Below are 24,628 nucleotides of genomic sequence, written 5' to 3'. Positions count from 1 at the left end.
GCTAGTATCTAAAATATACAAGGAACTCACCAAACCTCACACCCACTAAACAAATAACCCAGTGAAGAAATGGGCAGAAGACATGAACAGACACTTCTCCAACGAAGACATCCAGATGGCCTACAGGCACATGAAAGGATGCTCAACATCACTCATCATCAGGGAAACACAAATCAAAACCACACTGAGATACCTCCTCACGCCAGTCAGGGTGACTAAAATGAACAAATCAAGAGACTATAGATACTGGCAAGGGTTTGAAGAGATGGGCACCCTCCTACACTGTTGGTGGGAATGTCAACTGGTGCAGCCACTCTGGAAAACAGTGCGGAGGTTCCTCAAAAAACTATCCATAGAACTCCCTTATGACCCAGCAATAGCACTGCTAGGGGTTTACCCAAGGGATACAGAAGTGCTGATGCATAGGAGCACATGTACCCCAATGTTTATAGCAGCACTGTCAACAATAGCCAAAACATGGAAAAAGCCTAAATGTCCATCACCTGATGAGTGGATCAAGAAGATATGGTACATATACACAATGGAGTACTACATGGCAATGAGAAAGAATGAAATCTGGCCATTTGTAGGAAAGTGGATGGACCTTGAGGGTGTCATGCTAAGCAAAATAAGTCAGGCAGAGAAGGACTGAAACCATATGTTGGCACTCATAGGTCTAACAGGAGAACAGGAGAAACCTAATGGAGAACCAGGGGGAGGGGAAGAGGGAAAGAGAGTTGGGGAGGGTGAGGGATGCAAAACTTGAGAGACTATTGAATACTGAAAACAAACTGAGGGCTGAAGAGGGAGGGGGGAAAAGAGGTGGTGGTGATGGAGGAGGGCACTTGTGGGGAAGAGCACTGGGTGTTGTATGGAAACCAATTTGACAATAAACTATTAAAAAAAACCTACAAGTGTTCATTGGCTCTATAATGTGAAAAAAAATTTAAAGCAATGTATAGCAGTGTTTTACATGTACACCAGGGGGAGCTTTTGCCTTTCCTATCTAAGATGTCTATGTTAATTTTAACTTGGTCTATCATTGCATACTAATGTTTTTAAACAGGCTATCACATACAAGGAAAGGTCATGAGCTGGTCAACGTTATCATAATTATTTTTAAAGCTATTCTCAATTAACAAAATGCGATTAAGAAAAACGTTTTTTAAGTTTTGAAAAGCTAGATATATAGAAGCACAAAATTAAAAAAATAAGGATGCTAGCTTACCATCCAGTACATTACTGCTTATATCACATTTTACATACAAAGATGTGTACCAACTCCCACTTTCTATACCACACAATAAGCATTTCACTATGTACTAGCTTGTTCAGGTTAGCTGGTAAAATATGGCAATTTACTCGGTATACTCGCTTTTTAAAGTTTTTGCTCCTTTAGAAGCCCCACACCAGTTCTGTGTTCCTCCCTTGCGTGAAGTGACACTCAGCACATTTTTATTTATTCAACCACGTTCAACAAATATGTAAGAACAATACTTTGTAGCAATTATATAAGTGTGTGAAAATCAGTTTAACATATAAGTTGTAATAGGTTGGTTCATTTCGTCACAGAAATAGGTTATCAGGTGATCCGATAAAACTAAGAACTGGATAAAGATGACTAAGGCCATTTGATGTGAGGCAAATAAGTTAAAGTTGTATTTCCGCTTCTTAGCACAACTTCCACACATCACACATCAGTGAATAGCCAAATAAAATTAAAAATATCCGCCCCCAACTTTCATGGATATGGTTGGGCTAAATAAAATCTTGATAATTTATGACACTGCCTCCCTTCCTGAAATATACAAACGAATGTTGGAATAACTGCAAAGTGTCGTTAAACGACCTGACAGTGGCAGGGAATGAAAGAACACCCCTTTTAAAACGCACCGTCCTGATATGCAGTATCAAGAGCGCTTGGTTCAGCTCTCAGGCCCCTTGGGAGGATTTTGGCTGGGACAGGGAGTGGGGGAGAAATTACAAAGCAACCAAAACCCACAAAAAGAGAAAGTCCTGTTTCCATCGTCTTTATATCCCTAGAAAAACTCCCGCATTTTAACACTTAAAATATCTCACTGAAATCACGTTAACACCTCAGTCTTCTTAAAAAACCATCCTCGGCTCACCACCACGGGGCTTAAGAGCACTTGCAGCAACCTTCTCCTGAGCGCTCAGCCACATCAGCCCCTAGCTGGAGAAACGGCTGAGGCCGATTTAAACAGGGAATCGACGGCTCAAGGTCTCTAGCCACCAAGTGGTAGAACCACAGCTCGTTTTCCAGCCCTTCAGAATCCAGATTTCCCTCTCCCCTCACTCTTTAGAAGCTCACACTCTTCCCATACTAGGGACCGGATCCCGTCCCCCAAACTTAGGGCACAGGCGCCCCCACCGGGAGTGGGAAGGCCTCACCCCAGTGTCCCCCTCTAGGCCACCCGCCTGCGGACGCACTCGAGGCGGGATTAAACTGCAGCCAGCGAATCAGGAAGCTGCTTAGCGCCGGGGACGCGCTATATCTGACATCACTTCCTTCGGGAACAGGGTACAGGCGCCACTTCCACGGCCCCGCTCCTCTCTCCCCCGGAAGCCCTGATGCTGAGGATGACACTTACAAAAGCCCCTTTTGCGCCCAAAACAGAGCAGAGGGTAGGCAAGCCCCAGCCGCAGTACCAGGCGACTTACCCAGCTCAGTAGTCGTCAGGGAACCGAGAGCACCAACACAAAGCCTTCTCTTAATGATCCCGATGTAGCTCACGAATCTTCCCCAGGAAACTTCAACTCCCAGAGGCAGGGATGGTGGCGACGCGGAGGAGGCTACGGCCCTTACGCCTTAGCGTCATCGAACTGCGCCAATGTTGGACCCGCAGCGGAAGAAAGGGGGAGGGAGTTTATGTTGGGCGGGGCCTAGCGTTAGGCTTTTCGGAGAGGAGGGGAATGTAGTTACAGTGGTGTATGTTTATCCACCTCAAGGCAAGTGTGTACTTGGTGCGCATGTATTCATTTATATATTCCTATGGGGATGGAGGAGAGGTCTTAAGGCAGACCTACTGTTACAAATTTTAAATTCGAAACTGATGGAGGGCTCTTAATGCTCTGCTGGAGATGAAAGGAAAGCGTAGCTTGCCTCGATTATAATGTAAACGGAAGAAGGTTGCATCACATAATTTCACACAACTCAAATGGAAAATCACATTTAAGGAGTGAGTCAAATTCCCAATAAGATGCTTTTAAATCTAGAATGTTTAAACTTTTTTCATCATTATGACCATAAATCTTAACTCTCCATTTATTCCTTGAGCTATTTTTCCTATGCTATTTTGCAAAACATCACGTGGCATTTCATTGTTTATAATACGTGACCTTATATGATCTTTTTTGCTATATATAGACCAAGTCAACTGAGGGAGAACTGAAACATAATCTAATAGACTGTCATTTTCTATTTAGTTTTGCTTTTGGCCCACTTCTAATAGGTGATTATTGCAGAATTTGAAGATAAGAATGAAGTTTGAATTGGTTTATAGAAGACTGCCATATTGGTATGGAAAGAATTGTGAAGTGAATACTTGATATTTGAAAGCATACTTGAACATGTTTAAAGGTTTTCATGAATAGAAAATTAAATTCAGAATTTGAGTTTTCTGATCATGAAACTGAAGTCATTCTTCCAACCCTCAAATTTTACTTGAAAAACTGTATCAGCTGTAACACTGTTGTGGGTCACTCCCTGTTTCTTCCTTATCTTAAATCTAAGCGATCTTTGAACATTGACCACAAAGTCTGGATCCATTTCTGATGTTAGTAGGGCATCTTTTCTCAGCTGCCTCTGTATCAGGGCAAAGAGTAGCTGAGGAAGGATTAGTAATCGGATATGTAGCCCTTCACATGTAGGTCATTAAACTCAGGCTGGCATAGTGATGTGCCAAGTTTTTCAACAGCTGTTCAGTGCCCCTCAGGATTCTGTTATGAGTAATTATATATTTTTTCAGTGTTAATACCTGGCATCCCTAGCTATTTAAAACATAATTTTTAAGTTACCTCGAAATCCCTCATATTGTCATGGTGTAGTGAATGAGTTTTCTTTTGATATGGCCATTTAATGTTATAGTCATATGGTGCAAAATTTTAAATGATTCTACTGTCAATTCAAAGCAAGCACCACAAAAGGACCAGCAAGGAAAGGGGGGAGGGGGGGCAATTTAACCAAAGATGGAAGGATAATATAGAAAGTACAGGAAGGCAAATTCATGACATGAAATAATTTTATTTTCATTGATTTGTAAAATTCATGTATATGTTTTTTGACACATTTATTGAGTTCCGTGTTTTTGTCTTAATACTGTTGATACAAAGATAAGTAAATCATAATCTCTGACCTGGTAAGGAATCCATTAGGCTACTAAGGGAGTAAATAAATACAGTACAACATATAATGTACTTGACATGGCTATACATTGAAAGGAGCAACTAAATGCTTCTGGACACAGGAGATGCAGTTTTAGAAATGGAATAATTTTGCTCCATATTGAAAAGTAAGTGTTTTTCCATATATAAAGAAGGGAAAGGTATTTAAAATATTGGGAGCTATACAAGCAAAGATAGCAATTTGGCACATGGTTGAAAAGCTGTGGGTAGGATAAGGAAAAAAGATGAAAGAATAACCCTAAGGGTTTTTTTAATTTGTACAACTGTAGGAATATAGTTATATTAACTGGGTCATTTAAAGAATAGTGGAAGGAAATGACATTCTGAAAAATATAGTTTGATATTGAATATGTGGATTCTGGGAAGTATGCAGGATATCTAAGTAGAAACAGATTGATAAATCATCAGTACATATCTGGTGGCCTAAGCCAAGATAAGAGCTTGAAATCAAATAGACATTAGTTTCATGAGTTGCAAATCTATAATGTCCATGAGGACCAGAAGGTAGCAAATGAGAGATACTATCTGGGAGAAAAGGGTCACAAACTGGAGAGAATATTCTCTGTTTAGTCAGGGCACAAGTTCCAAGTAGGAATATGGGCTTAATTACACCAGATCTCAACTTTTAAAGAGCAGCCAGGAAACTGGATTTTTATGTGAAATCTGGATTTTAAGTGATGGCAACCCTTTTGTTTGTTCATTTTTTAAATAGTGAGCAGGCTAAACAGAACTTGTGGACCATAGTCAGAGAACTGGCTGCCAGTTTGTTAAGTATACTGTGAGTGAGAAAGGGGCTACAGATAGAGTTTTGCAACAGCAGTAACAAAATGGTAATAAATACAGTAATGAGCTCCTTCAAATGTTTGGCCTGAAAACATTGGGCAGTCATCACAAATTCCATTATTTTAAGCCTAGTTCTGGTATTTCATTAAGTCTGAGAGTATTCTCCAGCAAGTTGAGAGTGGGAAGGTATGGGAATGGAGTAACACTCTGGAATATGTTAATTTTAGGCTAAGAAAACAAAACAACTAATTTTTAAATTACTCGAAAGCTATCTAAAAGGCAGAATCAACCTATTATAATCATTTCAACTTGCATTTTGATTGATTTTGAAAATATAGGAAAAGTTTGAAACTTAAAAAAAAAAAGTCAAACCAACCAACCAATCAAAAAAACTTTCTCTCTCTCCCCAAGTAATACATGAATAGTGAAACTCTAGGAAGATGACTATCGAGGTATTGTAGTCTGAATTTCGTCATAAAAATAGGTAGAATGTCTTGGATAGCAAAACAACAAATCCACATCATGGCAATAATATAACAAAGTGGAAAAGAATCCTTATAAAGCTCAAAATGTGAGCAGGTGGGAACAAACCATCAACTTAGGATGAGCATCTATGTAGGAGGAAACAGTGGAAAGACAATAGAGCATCTGAAGGCCATGACAGTGGGAGGACCCTCAAACTACCAACAGGTATTTACTGAAAAGCAAGGGAGACTAATATGAGATCAGAAGCAAACTGGCTGACTGTAATTTCAGGATGAGTAACAAAGGGAGGAGCAGTAAAGTCTGAGAATGCTGGAGGGGTATAGAGCTTATGAACTCTTAAAACTTAATAAAGCTGAGCTCCTATCTTGGACAAAGCCCAACAGTAAGCAGAAATTTCTAAGAGTAAAATCCAAATCGAGCAGGAGAGGGACAATAGAGGAAGAGAAAAATTCAGGTCAAAATAAAAGTAGAGGGAAGAGACAGATCTCAGAAATGACAATGATACATAAGTGTCATTTTATGAAAACACAAGAAAAGGAACTCTAGAACCATGAGACTAGAGAAGCCATTGTATGCACCTCTCTTTCTTAAAGATGAAGAATAACTGGCTTAGTTTTAAAATATACCACAAAAGGGTTATTGTTGAATCATTTTTAGTTATTATAATAAGAGAATGTGAAGTAGCTAAAATATATATGAAGAATATAACCTAATGTTTCAAAGCAAAAAAACATTAGTGAGAGAAGCCAGAACAACAGAAAACAGAAAGAAAACTGAGAAATAAAGCGATTGGAGAAAACAATATTTGAAGAGTGACAGAACTCAGAAAAGAATATAAAATATTTAAAGTACACATATATATTTAGATATTTTACTGGAAGTCCTAGCTAGTTCAATAAGACAAGAAAAGGAAATATTATTCTTAGAGACTACTAGAACAGTATATACCAACAAATTGGAAGACCTAGAAGAAATTGATAAATTCACAGAAATATAGAACTGTGTAAGACTGAATCATGAAGAAATAGAAAATCTGAATAGACCAATTACAAGTAATGAAATTAAATCAGTAATTTGAAAAATCTTCAAAAAACAAGGACCAGACAGCTTCCCAGTTGAATTCTACCAAACATTTGAAGAGGTTAGTATCAATCCTTCTCAGATTATTACAAAAAAATTAAAGAGGGAGGAATACTTTCAAATTCATTTTACGATGCCAGCATTACCTTGATACAAAAACCAAAGACACTGTGAAAAAGAATAAATAGTAGTAGTAGTAGTAGTAGTAGTAGTAGTAGTAGTAGTAGTAGTAGAGGCCAATATTCCTGATCAAAACAAATGAAAAAATTTTCAGCAAATTATTAGTAAACCAAATTCAATAATACATGAAAAGGATCATAATTCATGATCAAGTGGAACTTACTCTAGAGATGCAAGGATAATTCAACATCTACAAATAAAACAATGTAATATACTAGATTAACAAAAGATAATATCATATGAACATCCTAATAGATGCAGAAATTGACAATATTCAACATCAATTTGTGATAAAAATTCTTAACCAAGTGGCTACAGAAGGAACATGCCTCAATGTAACAAAGGCCACATATGACAGACTCACAGCTAACATCATACTTGGTATGAAAAACTGAAAGCTTTCCCTCTAAGATCAGAAACAAGGAAGGCCACTCTCACCACTTTTATTCAACATAATACTGGAAGTCCTAGCCACAGCAATCAGACAAGAAGATGATACAAAAGGCATCCAAATTGGTAAGGAAGTAGTAAAACTGTCACAACCTGCAGGTGTCATGTTACTATATATAGAAAACCCTAAAAGCTTTATTTAGAAAAAAAAAAACTTTAAGAACTAATAAATAAATTCAGTAAAGTTACAGGATACAAATTTATTATGCAGAAACCTATTGCATTTTGTACACTAATAACTATCAGGAAGAGGAATTTATATAACCTCCTTATAATTGCATCAAAAAAATAAGATACTTAGGCATAAATTTAATCAAGGAGGTGAAAGACCTATACTCTGAACACTATCAGACATTGATGAAAGAAACTGAAGATGACACGGATAAATGGAATGATATGCCATGTAAATGGTCTGGAAGAATTAGTATCATTAAAATGTTCATATTACACAAAATGGTTTACAGATTCAATGCAATCCCCACTGAAATACCAATGGCATTTTTCACAGAACTAGAACAAATAATTCTAAAATTTGTATGGAACCACAAAAGATCCTGAATAGCTAAAGCAATCTTGAAAAGGAGAACGAAGGCAGAAGCATCACTCTACCTGATACTACAGTACAAAGCTGCAATATTCAAAACAGTATGGTATTGGCATGAAAGCAGATGTATAGATCAATGGAATTTAATACACAGCCTAGAGATGAACCCATGCATGCATGGTCAATTAAACTTACAACAGAGGCAAAAATATTTAACAGGGAAAAGACAATCTCTTCCATCAATGGTGTTGAAAAATGGACTTCTATCTTACACTATATGCAAGGTAAGCTAAAAATAGATTAGAGGCTTGAATATAAGCCCTGAAACCATAGAACTCCTAAAAGAAAACAGGCAAGAAGCTTGTAGACATAAGTCTTAGCAATACTTTTTTTGGACCATCTCCTGGTCCAAGGGCAACAAAAGCTTGGGGAAAAAAAACCCAAATGGGATTATATTGGACTGAAAAACCTTGGGACAGTGAAGGAAACCATCAACAATATGAGATGGTAACCTACTGAGTAGGAGAAGATATTTTCAAGTCATACATCCAATAGGGGGTTAATATCCAAAACATATAAAGACCATACACAAATTAATATTTTTAAAAACCTGATTTAAAAATGAGCAGAGGACTTGAGTAGACATTTTTTCCCAAGAAAACATGCTGATGGCCAACAGACACATGAGAAGATGTTCAACATCACTAATCATCAGGGAAAGGAAAATCCAAACCGGAATGAGATACTGCCTCTCAACTCATGCACAACAAATGCTGTTTGATAGCATTTTACCTACAGTAGCAATTCTTTCAAAATTGGAGTCAATCCTCTGAAACCCTGCTGCTGCTTTATCAACTAAGTTTATGTAATATCCTAAATATTTTACGGTCATTTCAACAGTCTTTACCAGGAGTAGATTCCATTTCAGGAAACCACTTTCTTTGCTCATCCATATGATGCAACTTTTCACCTGTTATGGTTTTATCACGACATTCGAACAATCCAGTCACAAATCCAGCTCTATTTTGAGGCTCCACTTCTAATTCTTTTGCTGTTTTTACCATAGCTGTAGTTACTTCCTTCACTGAAGTCTTAACCCCTTCAAAGTAATCCCTGAGGGTTGGAATCAACTTCTTCCAAATTCCTTTTGATGTTGATATTTTTATCTCTCCCCATGAATCACAAATGTTCTTATTGGCATCTAGATTGGTGAATACTTTCCAGAGGATTTTTAATTGTCTTTGCTTAGATCCATCAGACTATAGTATCTATAGCCTTTCTTTATTTTATTTTATTTTTTATATTTTTAGTATTTATTTACTTATGAGAGAAAGAGAGAGAGAGAGAGAGAGAGTGAGAGAGAGAGAGTGGGGCGGGGGGGGAGGAGGAGAGAGGGAGACATAGAACCCGAAGCAGCCTCCAGATTCTGAGCTGTCAGCCCAGAACCTGACATGGGGTTTGAACCCACGAACCATGAGATCATGACCTGAGCTGAAGCCAGATGCTCAATTGACTGAGCCATCCAGGCACCCCTTATGAAATGCATTTCTTAAATAATAAGATTTGAAAGTTGAAATTACTCCTTGATCCATAGGATGTGGAATAGATATAGTGTTAGTGGGCATGAAAACAACATGAATCTCATTATACAGCTCCATCAGAGTTCCTGGGTGACCAGGTGCATTGTCATTGAGTCATAATATTTTGAAGGAAGTCTTTTGAGCAGTAGGTCTCAACAGTGGGCTTAAAATATTTAGTATACCATGTTATACACAGATGTGCTATCATGCAGGCTTTGTTGTTTCATTGATAGAGCACAAGCAGAGTAGATTTAGCATGATTCTTTATTTTTTTAATTTTAATTTTATTTTTTTAGCATGATTCTTAAGGGTCTCAGTATCTTCTGAATGGCAAATGAGCATTGGCTTCAACCTAAAGTCACAAGCTGCATTAGCCCTTAACAAGACAGTCAGCTTGTCCTTTGAAGATTTGAGATGATGATTAGATGGCATCTTCTGTTTCTTCCCCATTGATAATCTATTCTGTAGTGTAGCCACCTTCATGAATTATCTTAGCTGCATCTTCTGGACCACCTGCTGCAGCTTCTACATCAGGACTTGCTGCTTCACCTTGCACTTCTATGTTATGGAGGTGGCTCCTTTCTTTAAACCTCATGAACCAACCTCTGCTAGCTTCAAACTTTTCTGTTAGCTTCAAACTCTGCAGCTTCCTCATTTCTCCCACCCTTCAGAGAATGGAAGAGTTAAGGCCTTGCCTTGGATTAAGCTTTAGCATGAGAGAACGTGGTGGCTGGTTTGAACTTCTGTCTAGACCACTCAGCCTTTCTTCATATCTGCAAGAAGCCTGTTTCACTTCCTTACTATTCAACTGTTCAGTGAAATAATACTTTTAATTTCCTTCAAGAACTTTGCCTTTACATTCACAAGTTGGCTACTTGTTTGGCACCAGAGGCCTCGCTTTTGGCCTATCTTGACTTTCAACATGCCTTTCTCACTACACTTAATCATTGCCAGCTTTTTATTTGAAGTGAGAGGACTAGTGAGCCTTCCTTTCACTCGAACACGTAGAGGCTATTGTAGGGCTATCAACTGGCCTAATTTGAAGGAATAAAGAGGCCAAAGGAGATGGAAAGGATGGGGGATGGTCAGTAAGTGGAGCATTCAGAACACACACATTTAATTATTAAATAAATTCTCCATCTTATATGGATGTGGTCTGTGGTGCTCTAAAGCAATTACAAGAGTTAACAACAAAGATCACTGATCGCAGATCTCCGTAACAAATATAATAGTAAAGAAGTTTGAAATATTGCAAGAATTACCAAAATGTGACACAGAGTCACAAAGTGAGCAAATGCTATTGGAAAAATGGCACGAGTTTGATCTTCAAACCACAGTAAAGTGCAGTAAAATGAGGTATGTCTGTATGTATCTTAGTTAATAATAATGTATCAATATTTTTTAAAAGTAACAAATCTACCACAATAGTGTAAGATAATAATAGGAATACCTGGGTATAGGCTATATTGGAAATCTCTGGACTACCTTGGTAATTAAAATCAAGCATCATGATCCAAATCTAAATTTTGTTGTCATTTGGGGCACCTGGGTGTCTCAGTTGGCTAAATGTCTGACTTTGGCTCAGGTCATGATCTCGTGGTTCATGAGTTTGAGCCCCGGGTCAGGCTCTGTGCTGACAGCTCAGAGCCTGGGGCCTGCTTTGGATTCTGTGTCTCCCTCTCTCTCTCTGCCCCTCCCCCACTCGTGCTCTGTCTCTCTCTGTCTCTCAAAAATAAATAAAAACATTAAAAAAGAATAAATTTTGTTGTCTTTATAGTAGTCTACTGAAAGAGAATCACCAATTCTCTCCTTTAAAGGCTAGAAATTCAGGGGTTTTGTGGCTAAAAGTAATGTAAAGTTACTCCTCTTATGGTGACTATTATTGACCCTTAAAGATTTTGTTGTTGTTGTCAAATATGTGTGTGTCCAGAGGTAGGGGTGAAGATAAAGTTTGTCTAATAACTTGTTTTGGAAAAATTGCTATCCTTTTTGAAGATTTCAAATGTTTCAAACCTAAGTCTCAAATTTATTCTTGTTAAGGAAAGGCATTTACTGTTAGACACTTAGGTTTTTATTTATTCAAAGAATTCTTAAAATATACCTTTCAAAATACTTTATGTACTCTCCTTTTAAAATTACTTTATGTAATTTTGTCTTGGTATAAAAGAGATCATCACACCATAAGAATATTCTCAACCTAACAAAACTATTTTTTGCAGGATCTCTTGAAAATTCTAACTCCCTCACTGAATTGAAAATGCTGGTAGACTTTATTAGGACCACTTTGGGGTATTTGAAGTGTCCTTTTAAATTTATTTCCCCATTAATGCCATGCCTTTTTCTACAAACAAAGTCAAGTGTTCTAATGTTATAAATTCCCCCCCACCCCCATAGCTATCATATAGTCTGACTTAGTGTATCTGTACTTGGTAGGGTACAGATATACATTTCCTTCCAACCTCTAGTGGGTGAAGTTCATTTATCTTCCAATCTTGGAAAATGAGTTAACTCCTAACAACCTCTGATACTCAACAGAAACACAACTGCACTTTGGAATTAGTAATTCATCTTTATGTCATAGTCTCTTGTTTATCACTGCAAAATAGGTGTAGAGCAGATATTCCACAGTGTCATGTACTACCAATAGACTTTCATTGCAAGAGAATTGGTTTAAAATCTATTGTTTGATTTTGACCTCTTTAGCACAGATCAGTTTTTCCCCCTGTTTGTTCAGCCTGGAGCATTTAAACACAATAATCAAGTGCCCTGTTAGCCTCTGTACAAAGTTGTGATGGATTTACTCAAGTTAGTGACAGTCCCAATTAATAATTCTCTGTCATCCCTAAGAAATCAGATTTTCTACTTCCTATCTTTAAGATTTTTAAAGTAAAGGAGAACAGTGATTAGGTCTTAGGGTTTGATTTTTCCAAATTTCTTAAGTCATTTTTACTAAATTAATGCAAACCTCATTTTTCTAATATGTAAATTGATTGTTAGGATATACTATAAAAAATCTACAGTGCTTAGCATAATTTATTATACATAGCAATTGTTTTATAGATGATAGCGCTTATTATTTTTATACTGTGCTATGCTCCTGTCCTGCTTCCCATGCCATGTAAAATAGTGATGAGTTTGGGTAGGTATCTTCCACATATATTCTACTATGTTTGCTCTAATTGATCAACTGAGCAACAGAGGAGAAAGCCTCTTCTTCCATATACAGAGTTCACTGACTATAGACAGAGTTTGGCATTCTTATTTTATTTTTGGTAAAATAATCTTAAATCTTTCAAGTTTCTTTGTACAAAGTAAAAGTTCTAAGCAAAATATAGACAGATGACACTATTACTGAAAGAAACAGGCTCTTTGAACATCCTATGCTGAAATGACTACTTAATAGTGTGATTCATAGAAGCTTTCTAGTCCAAAGCAAATGCTTGAATGAAATGGCATTTATTTTATTAGGTAATAGTGATGTGTCTTTTATTGGTTGGACTCTGGTAAACATTTGACAGCAAATGGTACTTTACCCAAAGAGACACGTATCATGCATCACATAGTCTAACCACAAACATTAAAGGTCTATGTAACTGTGAGCCTCAAATGGAAATACCAAAGACAGTTATCAGAGAATTACATATGATTTAAACCAGTCTTTTATTTAAATAAATAAGCATGCCAAGTTTAGGTGAGTCTAAAGGCTTCATATCACTATGTATGTAATGCAGAAATTGTGGAGCACATAGAAATCCATTTAAATGTAAAGCAACAAAGTATTTAGAATTCCTGTTATTCATAAAAACTTTTATTTGTTTCAACAAATATTTTCTTCTAAGAATGGCCTTTTCTGTTTACCCCAGGAAAACTTATTATTTATAATTTTAAGGAGATAGTCACAGCAAACATTTTACCTTTAAAATGTTTAAACATTCAGCCATTATTTATACATGAAACTTATGGTAGCAAATAAAATTCTAATCTCAATAGATGATAAAGACAAATCATCTTTCAGTTCTTCATACAAAAATAGATTTCAATAGATAATATGCTTAACTTTGGAGATTTTTAAATTTTATATTTCATTAAGTTGTCTCTTATCTGAGTTGTCTAAAAGATAAAAGCTTATGGTTTAGGATTCTAGAAAAGGGTTTTGAGAAAAAGGATGGAAGATTTAAGAACCCACTTTATACTTAAACATGACTATAAGTATTTTCAAATACTTATAGTATTTACTTCCTTACAATATTTTCATTCAAATAGCCCTTCACTAGTACTTTATTCCCTGCCAAAACATCTCCACAATATCCCCCACCCCCAAACCACCTCATTTGAGTAGGTTGTATTCATAGCCGACTTCTCTTGCAGGGGTTTCAAGGACGAGAGTTAGTTCAGCTGGCATGCTTTTAGCCATACTAGAATATTCACTTTCATTCTAGAAAACTTTCCTCATTAATGTTCCGTAGCAAAAGTGCTAAGGGCTAGAATTTCCCCTCTGAATTTCTTCCTAGAAATGAGATTCAGAAAGCATAGGGGCCTTCAGCCAGCCAGCCTGAGGACTCAGGCAAGTGTTTCTTGTCATAGAAATAGCTAGAGGTCTACTGTAATATTCTCGTTTGACAGGCTAGCATGTTAATGATAGATAATGCTGAGTTGCTACAACCCCATTACTTTCACACATTAAAAGAACCATCTAGTTTTCAAAATTGAAAGTTCTATGTACTGTAATGTTTTTGAAGTGGTTGCTGGTGGTACAACTTAAAAATTTTTAAATTCTAAAATTCAGACTGATGTTTAAATACCAGCATATAAATGTATTAAAAAATTCCAAGGTGTCCAAAAAGACATAATAAAATTCAGTCAAGTTTAGCTTAGTTAGAGAATCCTCGCCACCTTCCCACATAATGTGACCAAATGGACAAATAAGCACTTAATATTGGCATGATGATTATCCATGTATTGAACCAAAAAGTATCACCACCAGTTTTCCTCAAATGTCCTTTAGAACTTTTGAATTTATAGGAAGGCAGACTGGTTTAGTTCTCAAAAGTGAACATTTTCTTGATTTTCCTTCTTGAGTAAAAAAAAAGAAAGAAAGAAAAAGAAAAGAAAAAAGTAAATAGAGTAAGAGACCGAAAACTGCAGCCCACCTAAGTTTAATCATTAATAGTGAGTTCTTTGGTGAACTTAGGTCCTCATTTTGGAGTTTGGAATCTGACCTTTCCCCAAAGATAAACAGGCTTGTTGCAGGTTCTGAAGAGGGTCACTCCCTCACTGCCACCTGAAAAGGCCACTTCTCAGTGACTCCTGGCTGGCAACTGGATGCATTAGAGGGTAGCGAGGCAATATGATTCTTCTTGCTGTGCTTTTTCTCTGCTTCATTTCCTCATATTCAGCCTCTGTTAAAGGTAAGTTTGTGTCTCCTTTTTTTGAACTTCAATTTTATAATCATGGAGAGGAAAAGTTGTGTGTGTGTGTGTGTGTGTGTGTGTGTGTGTGTGTGAGAACAGTGAAGGAACTCCTAACTAAATCATCTTCAAAACTACAGAACTTTGGGATACTTGTGAAGGCATGACTGGATTGGAATGAAAATCAAATTCAAATTCCTACATACATTAAGGAAACAGAGGTTCCTTTTAGTTTCAGTCCCTTAGACTAAAGTGCTCCTGGCTTCAATGTCTCATTCATGGTCTATTTTTAAAAGGGAGAAAAGAAATGCCAGCTATTGTTACCTGCTGCTGTTGGTCACTCACTGAATACAGCTCCTTCATTTGAATTGTAAAGGAGGATTTTAAAAAACCAGTTTTTTAAATTTCCTTTTAGTTGCTTAGCAATGTGACATCAAGAAGAATTAGACCCAATGAAAAAGGCATTTGATTTGCCTTATGAATGAAATTGATTTTCATTATGAATGAAATGGTAAAGCATGTGTTTAATTGCATTGCCATTCAAAAGTGAGGATTATCATAAGTGGTGAATTAAACAAAATAAAACTTCATGGTATCGGTTTAAGAAATAAGACTTATTGTCTCTGGATAAATAGTGTTGCTATTTGTAGTTTCTACTTTAAAGATAAAGTTCATTTTTAAAAATACATATGAGTTGTATACCTTTTGGAACAGACATATTTTATGAGGAATGGTTTCTAAAAACTGAATGAAATGTATTAATATGGAGTTGTCTTTTAAATAAACCAGAATGTAAACAAACTCCTTGGATTCCTAAATGTTGCAACCATAAAATAGTCACTTTTAGAGTCTCTTAAAAGGATACACTGTCAAAACCAGTTGATTTAACCCATCACTTAGCATGCCCTAAATGATGGGTTGAGTTTTAAGAACTAAGTCATACAAAACAATTCACATTAAACTTCTAAAACTTTTTTGGGATAACTAGCTTTTGATCATAAAGTTAAGCTTGTCTCAAAATTTCTCATGTGGAAAATTTCCACATGAAGAAAAAAGATAATCTTTGTTATTGAAGCAAAAAAAAAAATGCAGGGCTAAATTTAAATTATTTCACCTAAGCAAATCACACTTTAGATTCCTCAACTAAAGATAATATTTTCATCAGTTTCTAAAGTGTTTCGTATTTAAAAATACAGTCCTTACTTGCCATTATCTGCCAAATAAATTGTAGAGTATTTGAAATATGAGGGAATTTTACACCATAATATCAAGCCTAATAATTTTGAGAAAAATAACTATGGTAGTCATTATACCTTTTTATTTTTTTCTACTCTATAAAGGAGAAAATTGCATCACTTGATATTTTCAAATACATGCACTTATAATGACTCTAACACACACACACACACACACACACACACACACAGCAATGACATGTAGCAAATATGGTTTAGAACATTACATATAGCTACCGTGTGTTGTGTACAAACTCAGTGGCAAATCCAGAGTTTTAGAACCTGAAACTTATGCAATTTAGGGGCCATCTTTGAGAAAAAAAATGCAAAAACATCTTACTTTTGCAAACATTACTAAAAGAAAAGATATGGCATGTGTACACATTGCTAGGGTCCCCTTCCAAGATCTTGCCTGAGCAAGTGAAGGCCCCAAAGCTTAAGCATCTTTAGCGTCATGTTACAAGCTACCTGTGCCAAATATCATAAATTAAAAGTATAGGATTTGACAGCTCTCTCTCTACCTGATGTCATACCTTTTTGTATTACGGTACTATGATTCCATTATAGATTCCTTGCCCTCTATGATGATATTTAATAAACTTCTTGTGAAAGTCTACTTTAAAATCAGGCCACTATAAATTTGGGGGTCTCATGTATCACCTCAACACCCATGTTACATTTAATTTTAAATGCAACAGTTTGGCAAATCCCCAGATCTGGGCAGATGATGAGCAGAGGTTGGCCTGAGGAGCAGGTGGGGTGAGATTAGTACAGATGAGGGTCTATTCAGAAGAGCTAGGCTGAATGAACCTATTTTCAGTGCTTTCTTCAGGTTTTCTTTATAGTGCTTTTACTTTTGCTAGCCTAGTGTTCTGTTTAATTTTGTTATCTCTGAATCCAACCAAGTCCTTTACTTCTAGGCTGGCTCTCAAGTCCCTGGCCTGACCCACGCTTTTCAGTCCATTCACATCAATCATCTCCCAATCTTTCCCCCTAGTCCTTCATCCTGCTCTTGCACTTTTGGTCTTAGAGTTTTCTGTTGGAATCCTCAATTCCATTGCCTACCTTGTGCCTTTAAATCTCACCTTGAATTTACCTAAGTTTCAAAGTGTGTATTTTCAGATATTTTTATTAACAGGTTCAAAAATAAGAGTTTTGTTGCTTTTAAGTCTCTTAAAAATTTTAAATACATTTGAAGGGACATGTTAAGAGGTTTTGTGTAGACTCAGTTTAAAAAAATGCCATTCTGTATACTCTATAGAGCAACATCCCAAGAAAGAAATAAGTCAACAGTATAAATAGAACTTACTCCCGTCGCCCAGTGTTGCCAGATCTCTGAATAACATGAACAGAGAAACACTTATCAAAGAGGAAAGGATAACAGGGACAATATTACTGCACAGTCCACTTATTTGAATCATTTCAGGCTTTATCTCTTCTTTAAAGAGGTAGGAGAAAGATCTAGAACAAGGCCCTTTTTTTTTCCTGTGCTTTATCACTTCCACATCATAGTCAAGTTCTTATCTCTTACATATTGTCTGCTTTCACATTTTTTTGACTCGTAAAGTAGAAGAAAATGATCAATATGATACTTTGGCAATATTTAAAATTTAACAGAAGCTACCTTCCTACCAACTTTTCATAGTCTTTTTAGCCAGAAGATATATTTATGTAGTCCACAAAACTTGGATCTTAGTAAATGTAAACATCGAATTCTGCATTGTATCTGCTATGTTGGGTTGAGAGCAGAGTCAGCTTTTCTTAGCTGTCATATAATGCTTACCTTTCAGAATTGCTGTGAGGTTTAGATAAGACATGTTATTTCCTTTATGCCCTCTGTGGAATTCGATAGGCATAATAAAAAGAAGGCCTCTCTGGCCAAAATGCCTCTCCTGGTCGGAGAGCCAATGTTTGAACCTGTAGCAGTGTCCCCAGTTAAAATGTGGAAGAGGTTGAGGTAGGAGAGACAAGCATTAGTCATAGACTTTATCTCCTTCAGGGTTTTTCCTGACATCATTATTATTATTATTATTATTATTATTATTATTATTATTATTATCATCATCATTTGAGAGAGAGATTGAGAGAGAGAGAGAGAGAGAGTAAGAGCAAGCAAGCATCTGAGCAAGGGAGAGGGACAGAGAGAGAGAGGAAGAATCCCTCTCCACAATTCCGGACTTGATCCAATGACCCCAGGATCATGACCTGAGCTGAAATCAAGAGCCAGACACTCAACCAACCTAGCCAAGCAGGTGCCCATTTCCTGACTTTTTTTTGTCTTCTGTATCTCATACCAGAGGTTCTGCCTGATTTGGTGTTGAGACACAGTCTATTTTTGTATGTATACTCTTGGACACTCGCCTCTCACGCGTCCTTCTCCTAGCTTTTCTAGATTCCTATCTCTTGTCTCCGTATCCCCTTTCTTTGAAGGTTTGTCAAAATATATAACTTCACCACCCAGAACTTTCCTTTTTGACCTCATCTTCTGTCTTTCACTGAATTCCAGCCTCTCTGGCCTCTCTGCTATTCCTCCATTACACCTGCACTGTGCTCTCCTGGGGCCTTTAAACTTGGCTATTCCCATTCCCTCTATGTGTGTGGAGGGCGGGGGCAGCTGAAAGCGTGGAGATGGACGAAATGCCCTTCCTGCGGGCGTAGCCTAAAGGCTTTGCCCAGAATATTACCTTCTCACAAAGCTGCTTCCTTCAGCATTCTCATTTCCTTTCCTGTTTCATTTTTCTTCATTAGCACTTCTAACATTTTGTAATTTGCTTATATTCTTTCTTATTGCCCATCTCCTCATTTAGCTGTAAACTCCACAAAGGCAGACATTTTGTCTGCTTATTAATTAGTAAAACCCCAGAGCCTAGAAAAGTGTCTATCACCCAGGTGCTCAGTACATCCATGTTGGATGTATGAGTGAATTCCCAGCTCACTCCCTAGGAATGGAAAAGAGTTCAACCTAAAGGTTTAGATGTGTGTAGTACAGGCAAGAGTATGGTCTCTAGAGCCAGACAGCCTGGGTTCAAATCCTGGCTCTATCACTAACTGTCTGGGTCATCCTGGTGAAAATGTATAAACTCTATGCCCTTCAGTTTCCTTATCTATAAAAGGAGATTAATAATGGTAACTACCCCACTGGGTTTTGTGAGAATTAATGAAGTTAGTATACATAAAACATATCAAACAGCTTATTAGAGACAATGTATTTTTTTAAATTTAAAACATTTTTTAATGTTTGTTTATCTTTGAGAGAGACAGAGTGCGAGTAGGGGAGGGGCAAGGAAAGAGAGGGAGACACAGAAGCAGGCTCTAGGTTCCGAGTGGGCAGCACAGAGCCTGACGTGGGGCTCAAACTCACTGACTGTGAGATTATGACCTAAGCTGAAGTCAGATGTTTATCTGACTGAGCCATCCAGGTGCCCTGAGACAATGCATTTTGACCATTTTTTCCCTCTTGGCACAAGGCACTGTAGTAGGTGATGGAGACCGTAGACTTCAGAAGTTTTCTTAATTTTTGGCTTTGCAAAGTAATTTTATTTTCTTTCTCAGCTTCCTCATGTCTGGGCTACTCATTTCAACTTCCCTTCCTCGCCCTCCTCCATATGCATATTTCCTGCAGAAAGAAGAACTTACAGTTTCTTACTGTAGTTCAACTAGGCAATGCAACTCCATTAGCACTGAGGAAAAATGTACACTGAAATTTTTTTTACTATGTCCTGGGAGCCATAGATAGAAAATGCACAAAGGGGGTTTGCATGACCATAAACTTCAAGTCATCTCTGCGAAAGAGCTGATGCAACTCTGTCACATTTCTTTGGGTTAAGGTAAGCTGAATTAGACAGTGGGTGAACTGCTCCATATATCAATTATTTTGGCTCACTATACTATTTGACATTAAATGGCCCCTGCCAAATTAAAGCCTGTACTAAAATTTTATGTAGGAAAACATTAGTTTATTCAGGAATGCCTAATTTAAATTTACATATGTATAGCCTTGAAATGTATTTTGTACTAAAAGTTTACAGTAATTAAATAAACTATAATATATTATATATTATACTATATGTTATTAGACATATAGTATATTATATATTTATAAACTATAATATATAATACAACTATATAATTACTGTATAAAATATAACATAATTATATTTATAACATATTATATAAATATAGTCCTTAAATATTCAAAATATCCAATTTAAGGAACTGTCTTCTAACCCCTAAAGTTACCTTGGCATTGATCTTTTGCACTGAATTGATACATTAGTTGCAAATGGTTGTTTTTAATTTTGTAAACCAATTCCTGGCTAAACCTCTACCTGAAATCATATTCATTATACCTCAATAATGCTGGAGGGAGAAAAGAAATCATATTCATATAATTGAAAACAATGCAATGACATTTTCTTTTAAAGAAAAGGTTCTATAGTTCAACCAGATTGATATTTAGATCATGTGACTATTGATGAAGGACACAAACTAAAGTTTGTTCTGAAAGGGAAGTTTGTTTGTTAGTTGTTCTTTTTGCTGTTGTTCAAGTCAGTGATTTCAGCAAATGGAGAATAGAACCATCTTTCATTTGGTAAACATTACTAAGTTCCCACTAGGCAGCACGACGCTGGATGAGGAATGCACTGATGGCAAGACAGCACGCTCCATGGTATGTTAAATACCTTACAGTTGAGACTTGACTGTGTCACAATCTTTATGCAGGTCACACAACTGGTCTCTCATTAAATAATGACCGTCTGTACAAACTCACATATTCCACTGAAGTGTTTCTTGATCGGGGCAAAGGAAAACTCCAAGACAGCGTAGGCTACCGAATTTCATCTAATGTGGATGTCGTCTTACTGTGGAGGAACCCTGATGGAGATGATGACCAACTGATCCAAATCACAGTAGGTATTTTCTACCAGAGATGCAAAGATTAGATGTCAGCAATGTCTTTGAATACTATATTATTTGAAAGCAATTGTTTTGGGCTCTTGGTTATGTATCCATTAAGTTTGTTATCTATCACTAAAATAAGTAGATCTACAGTTTTGAAGTTTTTGCTAATCAAAAGTAATCTGGTCTTTCTAAGTTGTTGAAGCAAGCAAAAGAAGGCACATGCTGGTGAGTAACTATTGTATGATGTCCATATCTATATTTCTCACTAATAGACACATTAAACTAGAATCCAGTTGAAATGTTCTGGGAGTGAAGAGTCTAGAGTCCACATCATGTGAGAAACAATTAAGACTACTTTAACTGAAAGAGGAAATAAATTGGCACCTCTCAGTTTTCCTCAGTGCCTCCATATAACATAAGTACCAATAAGGAAGTGAACCCATTCTGTGTTCTTCCTGAGGAAAGAACCAGGTGCTCTGCTGCATGGCCATATTTGGTCAACTATGGTAGTTTAGATTTATGTATTGAGAAAGGAGGTCAAAACATATGGCCTCTGGAACCTCTTTCAGTTTTAATATATGGTGATTCCATATTTGTTTTCAAAGGCCTAAAAGGAATAAATTTCTCCAGTAAAGTCAGTTATTTTTCTACTTATTGGTGTGAAACAGGTACACAGAACCAAGATTTGTTCCCTTATAACTGATAAGTAGTTGTTGATAAACTTTATAATGAGGTGTCATTGCAATACATGTATCAAGTGATCTTTGCTTCTTTGGATGTCTCTAATAGCTGTTGTGATTTCCAGGTTGGCTCAACACTTCATCAACCACCTCTCTGAACCATTTCTCAATAGAACAGTAAAGTATTCTACAGAAAACATTACGTACCTCTTTGTTCAGTAATCAAACTGTTCATCTTTAGTTTTGTATGTACAAGTGAAATACAGTGGGGCAGAATTTCTGCTCCAAAAAATGGTAAAGTGAAGAGACCAGGCAGACAGCAACAGTCAAGTGAATGAGGAGAGTGACAGTGACAAAAAAGAGCCATCTTTCAGTCATGATTATTATAAACCTGAATTCATAGATTTCTTTAAGTATAAGTATTTTTACCTAATTCAAAAACCCAATTTTTGGATGCCTTCTCCATTCTTTTAAAAGCTAATGGCTAAGTCCTATGAATCATGAATTGAAAAACAACAGACCAACCCTGTTTATTGCTTTAATGTTTTATTTCCTACAAGACTGTGATGGAAATAGAGATAGCAAATTTTTCTAACAGGTTTCTTTCCATGACTCCAGATGAAAGATGTAAATGTTGAAAATGTGAACAAGCAGAGAGGAGAGAAGAGCATTTTCAAAGGAAAAAATCCACCCAAAATCATAAGAAAGGAAAACTTGGAAGCTTTACAAAGACCTGTGCTCCTTCATCTAATCCATGGAAAGGTAAAAGTGATTTGGGGGGTCCCACATTTTTTCCCCTACTTTAAATTTTTCTTTCCTTCTGTAGTTATTACATTGAAATGATCATGATATCACTACTTTCATAGTAAATGGAATTTTTTCAAGAACTAATAAGTAGAGGTTGCAAATTAGATGCTTCAGAAGTTAATCAAGGCATTGAACTCACTTATATTTTCTAGTCATTTGTTTCCTATTTTTATGAAAACCATTACAGGAGAATCAAGTATTTGTTTACTGAGAGGCACTATTAAAAGGTATATTCCTGGGGCGCCTGGGTGGCTGAGTAGGTTAAGCGTCCGGCTTCGGCTCAGGTCATGATCTCACGGTTTGTGGGTTCCAGCCCTGTGTCGGGCTCTGTGCTGACAGCTAGCTCAGAGCCTGGAGCCTGCTTCGGATTCTGTATCTCCCTCTCTCTACCTTCCCCTGCTCAAGCTGTCTCTGTCTGTCTCTCAAAAATAAATAGAAAACATAGAAAAAATTAAAAAAAAAATAAAAGATATATTCCTTATTAGGAAGGGTTGGAAAGATATTGTAACACACGAGGTCATCACAGATGATTGTCTATATCATTCAGGAAAGCAGACAAATTATGAGAATGGCATGATCTAGCCTCACTCAATAAATGATATTAATGAATGAGACTATCAGTATCTGGCTAATGTACAAAATTGAAGCTTTTGAAATGGCATGTCATTCCTAAGGTAGAGTTGATTTTTTTGAAAAGTACTTAGAGATTATTTAAAAACTATGACTTTGAAAAGCATTTTATATATTAACGTCATGAATGAACACTATAACATCCATTTGGAAATTTGCTCAGAAAATTCTGTGAGTGTGCATTATTTACAGTTTGATTGTTATCTGTTGCAATGGTCTTAATATGTTTGGAACCGAGAAGAAATTGTGATCAGTGAATTATAGGCATGACATATGTGAACTTATGAAAAGTATAGATATTATATTGACACACATAAAAATGTATTTATAAAGAAGAAAGCTCAGTTTTAGTTACCAAAGTAGAAAAACAGAGGGACCATTACAGTTAAAACTCTACACATCTCCAAAATGTCTCTAGATTCAAAATTTCTAAGGGTGATAACAAATTCTTTAAAATAATATAAATTTTAGACATGTGATATATTGCTAATCATGATCTCCATTTTTATATAAAGCAGTAAAAAGCAATTCTTATGTTGTCACCTCTTCCACAACCAAATGTGAATCCCCATCTCAAGAACGCTTCTCTTCTCCACTTGTCAAAATACTTTCCATGCCTCAGGCATTGCTCACAGGCCCTTTCTTTTATAAATTTTGTATCCTTCCAGCCAACTGGAAATAATCACCTCTCTTTAGAACCCTCTTAGCCCTTTGTAACTCACTCATGGCCCTTATCACTGTCCTTTCGGTCATGTGTGTTCACGACTAGATTTTGGGTTTGGGTAGAGAAAATTCCCCTCCCTCTTATATTCCGGCCCCTCACGCACCGCTTCATGCCTTCCACTCCCTTCCTCCGCAAAACACCCAGAACCATGCCCTGTGCTGACTGACCTGGTATTCTGAGAGACTTTCCCAACATTCTCCCAAACCCCATACATACTCCTTTAGGCTTATTTGTATTCAAGTGTTTATCACAGATATTGAAATCCTCTATTTGGCTGTAGTTGGCATTCAGAGTAAGCTCACTGAGGGGGTATAGCTCAGTGGTACAGCATTTGACGGCAGAGTAAGCTCATGGGCAACAACAGTATCTTTAACTCTGTATATTCAGTGTCTTGTCATAGTAGGGCCTCAATGAATGTAAATTAAAGGAATGAACACAAAGTTATACAAGGCTAAAACGAGTTGAACTTTGACAAGACTTGAGCCATTTTTTGCTGAATAAGAGCTAAATCATACTGAGCACTTACTGTGCACCAGAGGCTGGAGGCATTACAAGAACGATCTCTTTTATCCTCGTGAAGCTCCCGGAGGCAGGTGCTGCTATATCAGCCTCTTGTAATAGGCGACGAAACCAAAGTCAAGAGCAGTAAAGGAACTTGCCTAGGGTCACACACTCACAGGTGGTGGAGCTGGAATTCAAACAGGTCTAATCTCA

The 24,628-nt window shown here is 36.8% G+C and overlaps 2 protein-coding genes across 3 annotated transcripts in view; one reads left to right on the top strand and one right to left on the bottom strand.

Annotated features, from left to right (window-relative positions):
* TRMT10A (tRNA methyltransferase 10A) overlaps nucleotides 1-2,824 on the bottom strand; it is a 20,221-nt gene extending 17,397 nt beyond the window's left edge. The window contains exon 1 of one of the 2 annotated variants that reach the window (XM_029922285.1): nucleotides 2,683-2,824. The gene's annotated coding sequence lies outside the window, so the exon portion shown is untranslated. Of the gene's footprint in view, nucleotides 1-2,079; nucleotides 2,449-2,682 lie in introns of those variants that run through there. The other variant, XM_029922396.1, reaches the window with a different exon arrangement.
* Nucleotides 2,825-14,662: 11,838 nt separating this feature from the next.
* The window catches only part of MTTP (microsomal triglyceride transfer protein), a 47,134-nt gene continuing 37,168 nt past the window's right edge, over nucleotides 14,663-24,628 (top strand). The window contains exons 1-3 of the mRNA XM_029922191.1: nucleotides 14,663-14,936; nucleotides 20,894-21,081; nucleotides 22,372-22,515. Coding sequence (XP_029778051.1) covers nucleotides 14,876-14,936; nucleotides 20,894-21,081; nucleotides 22,372-22,515 — 393 coding nt within the window. The 5' untranslated portion in view covers nucleotides 14,663-14,875. The remainder of the gene's footprint in view (nucleotides 14,937-20,893; nucleotides 21,082-22,371; nucleotides 22,516-24,628) is intronic.

Source organism: Suricata suricatta, chromosome 1 (assembly GCF_006229205.1).
Source record: "Suricata suricatta isolate VVHF042 chromosome 1, meerkat_22Aug2017_6uvM2_HiC, whole genome shotgun sequence".
Taxonomy (NCBI): domain Eukaryota; kingdom Metazoa; phylum Chordata; class Mammalia; order Carnivora; family Herpestidae; genus Suricata; species Suricata suricatta.
Note: the sequence above shows the minus strand (reverse complement) of the source record. Positions and strands in the feature narration are given on the sequence as shown.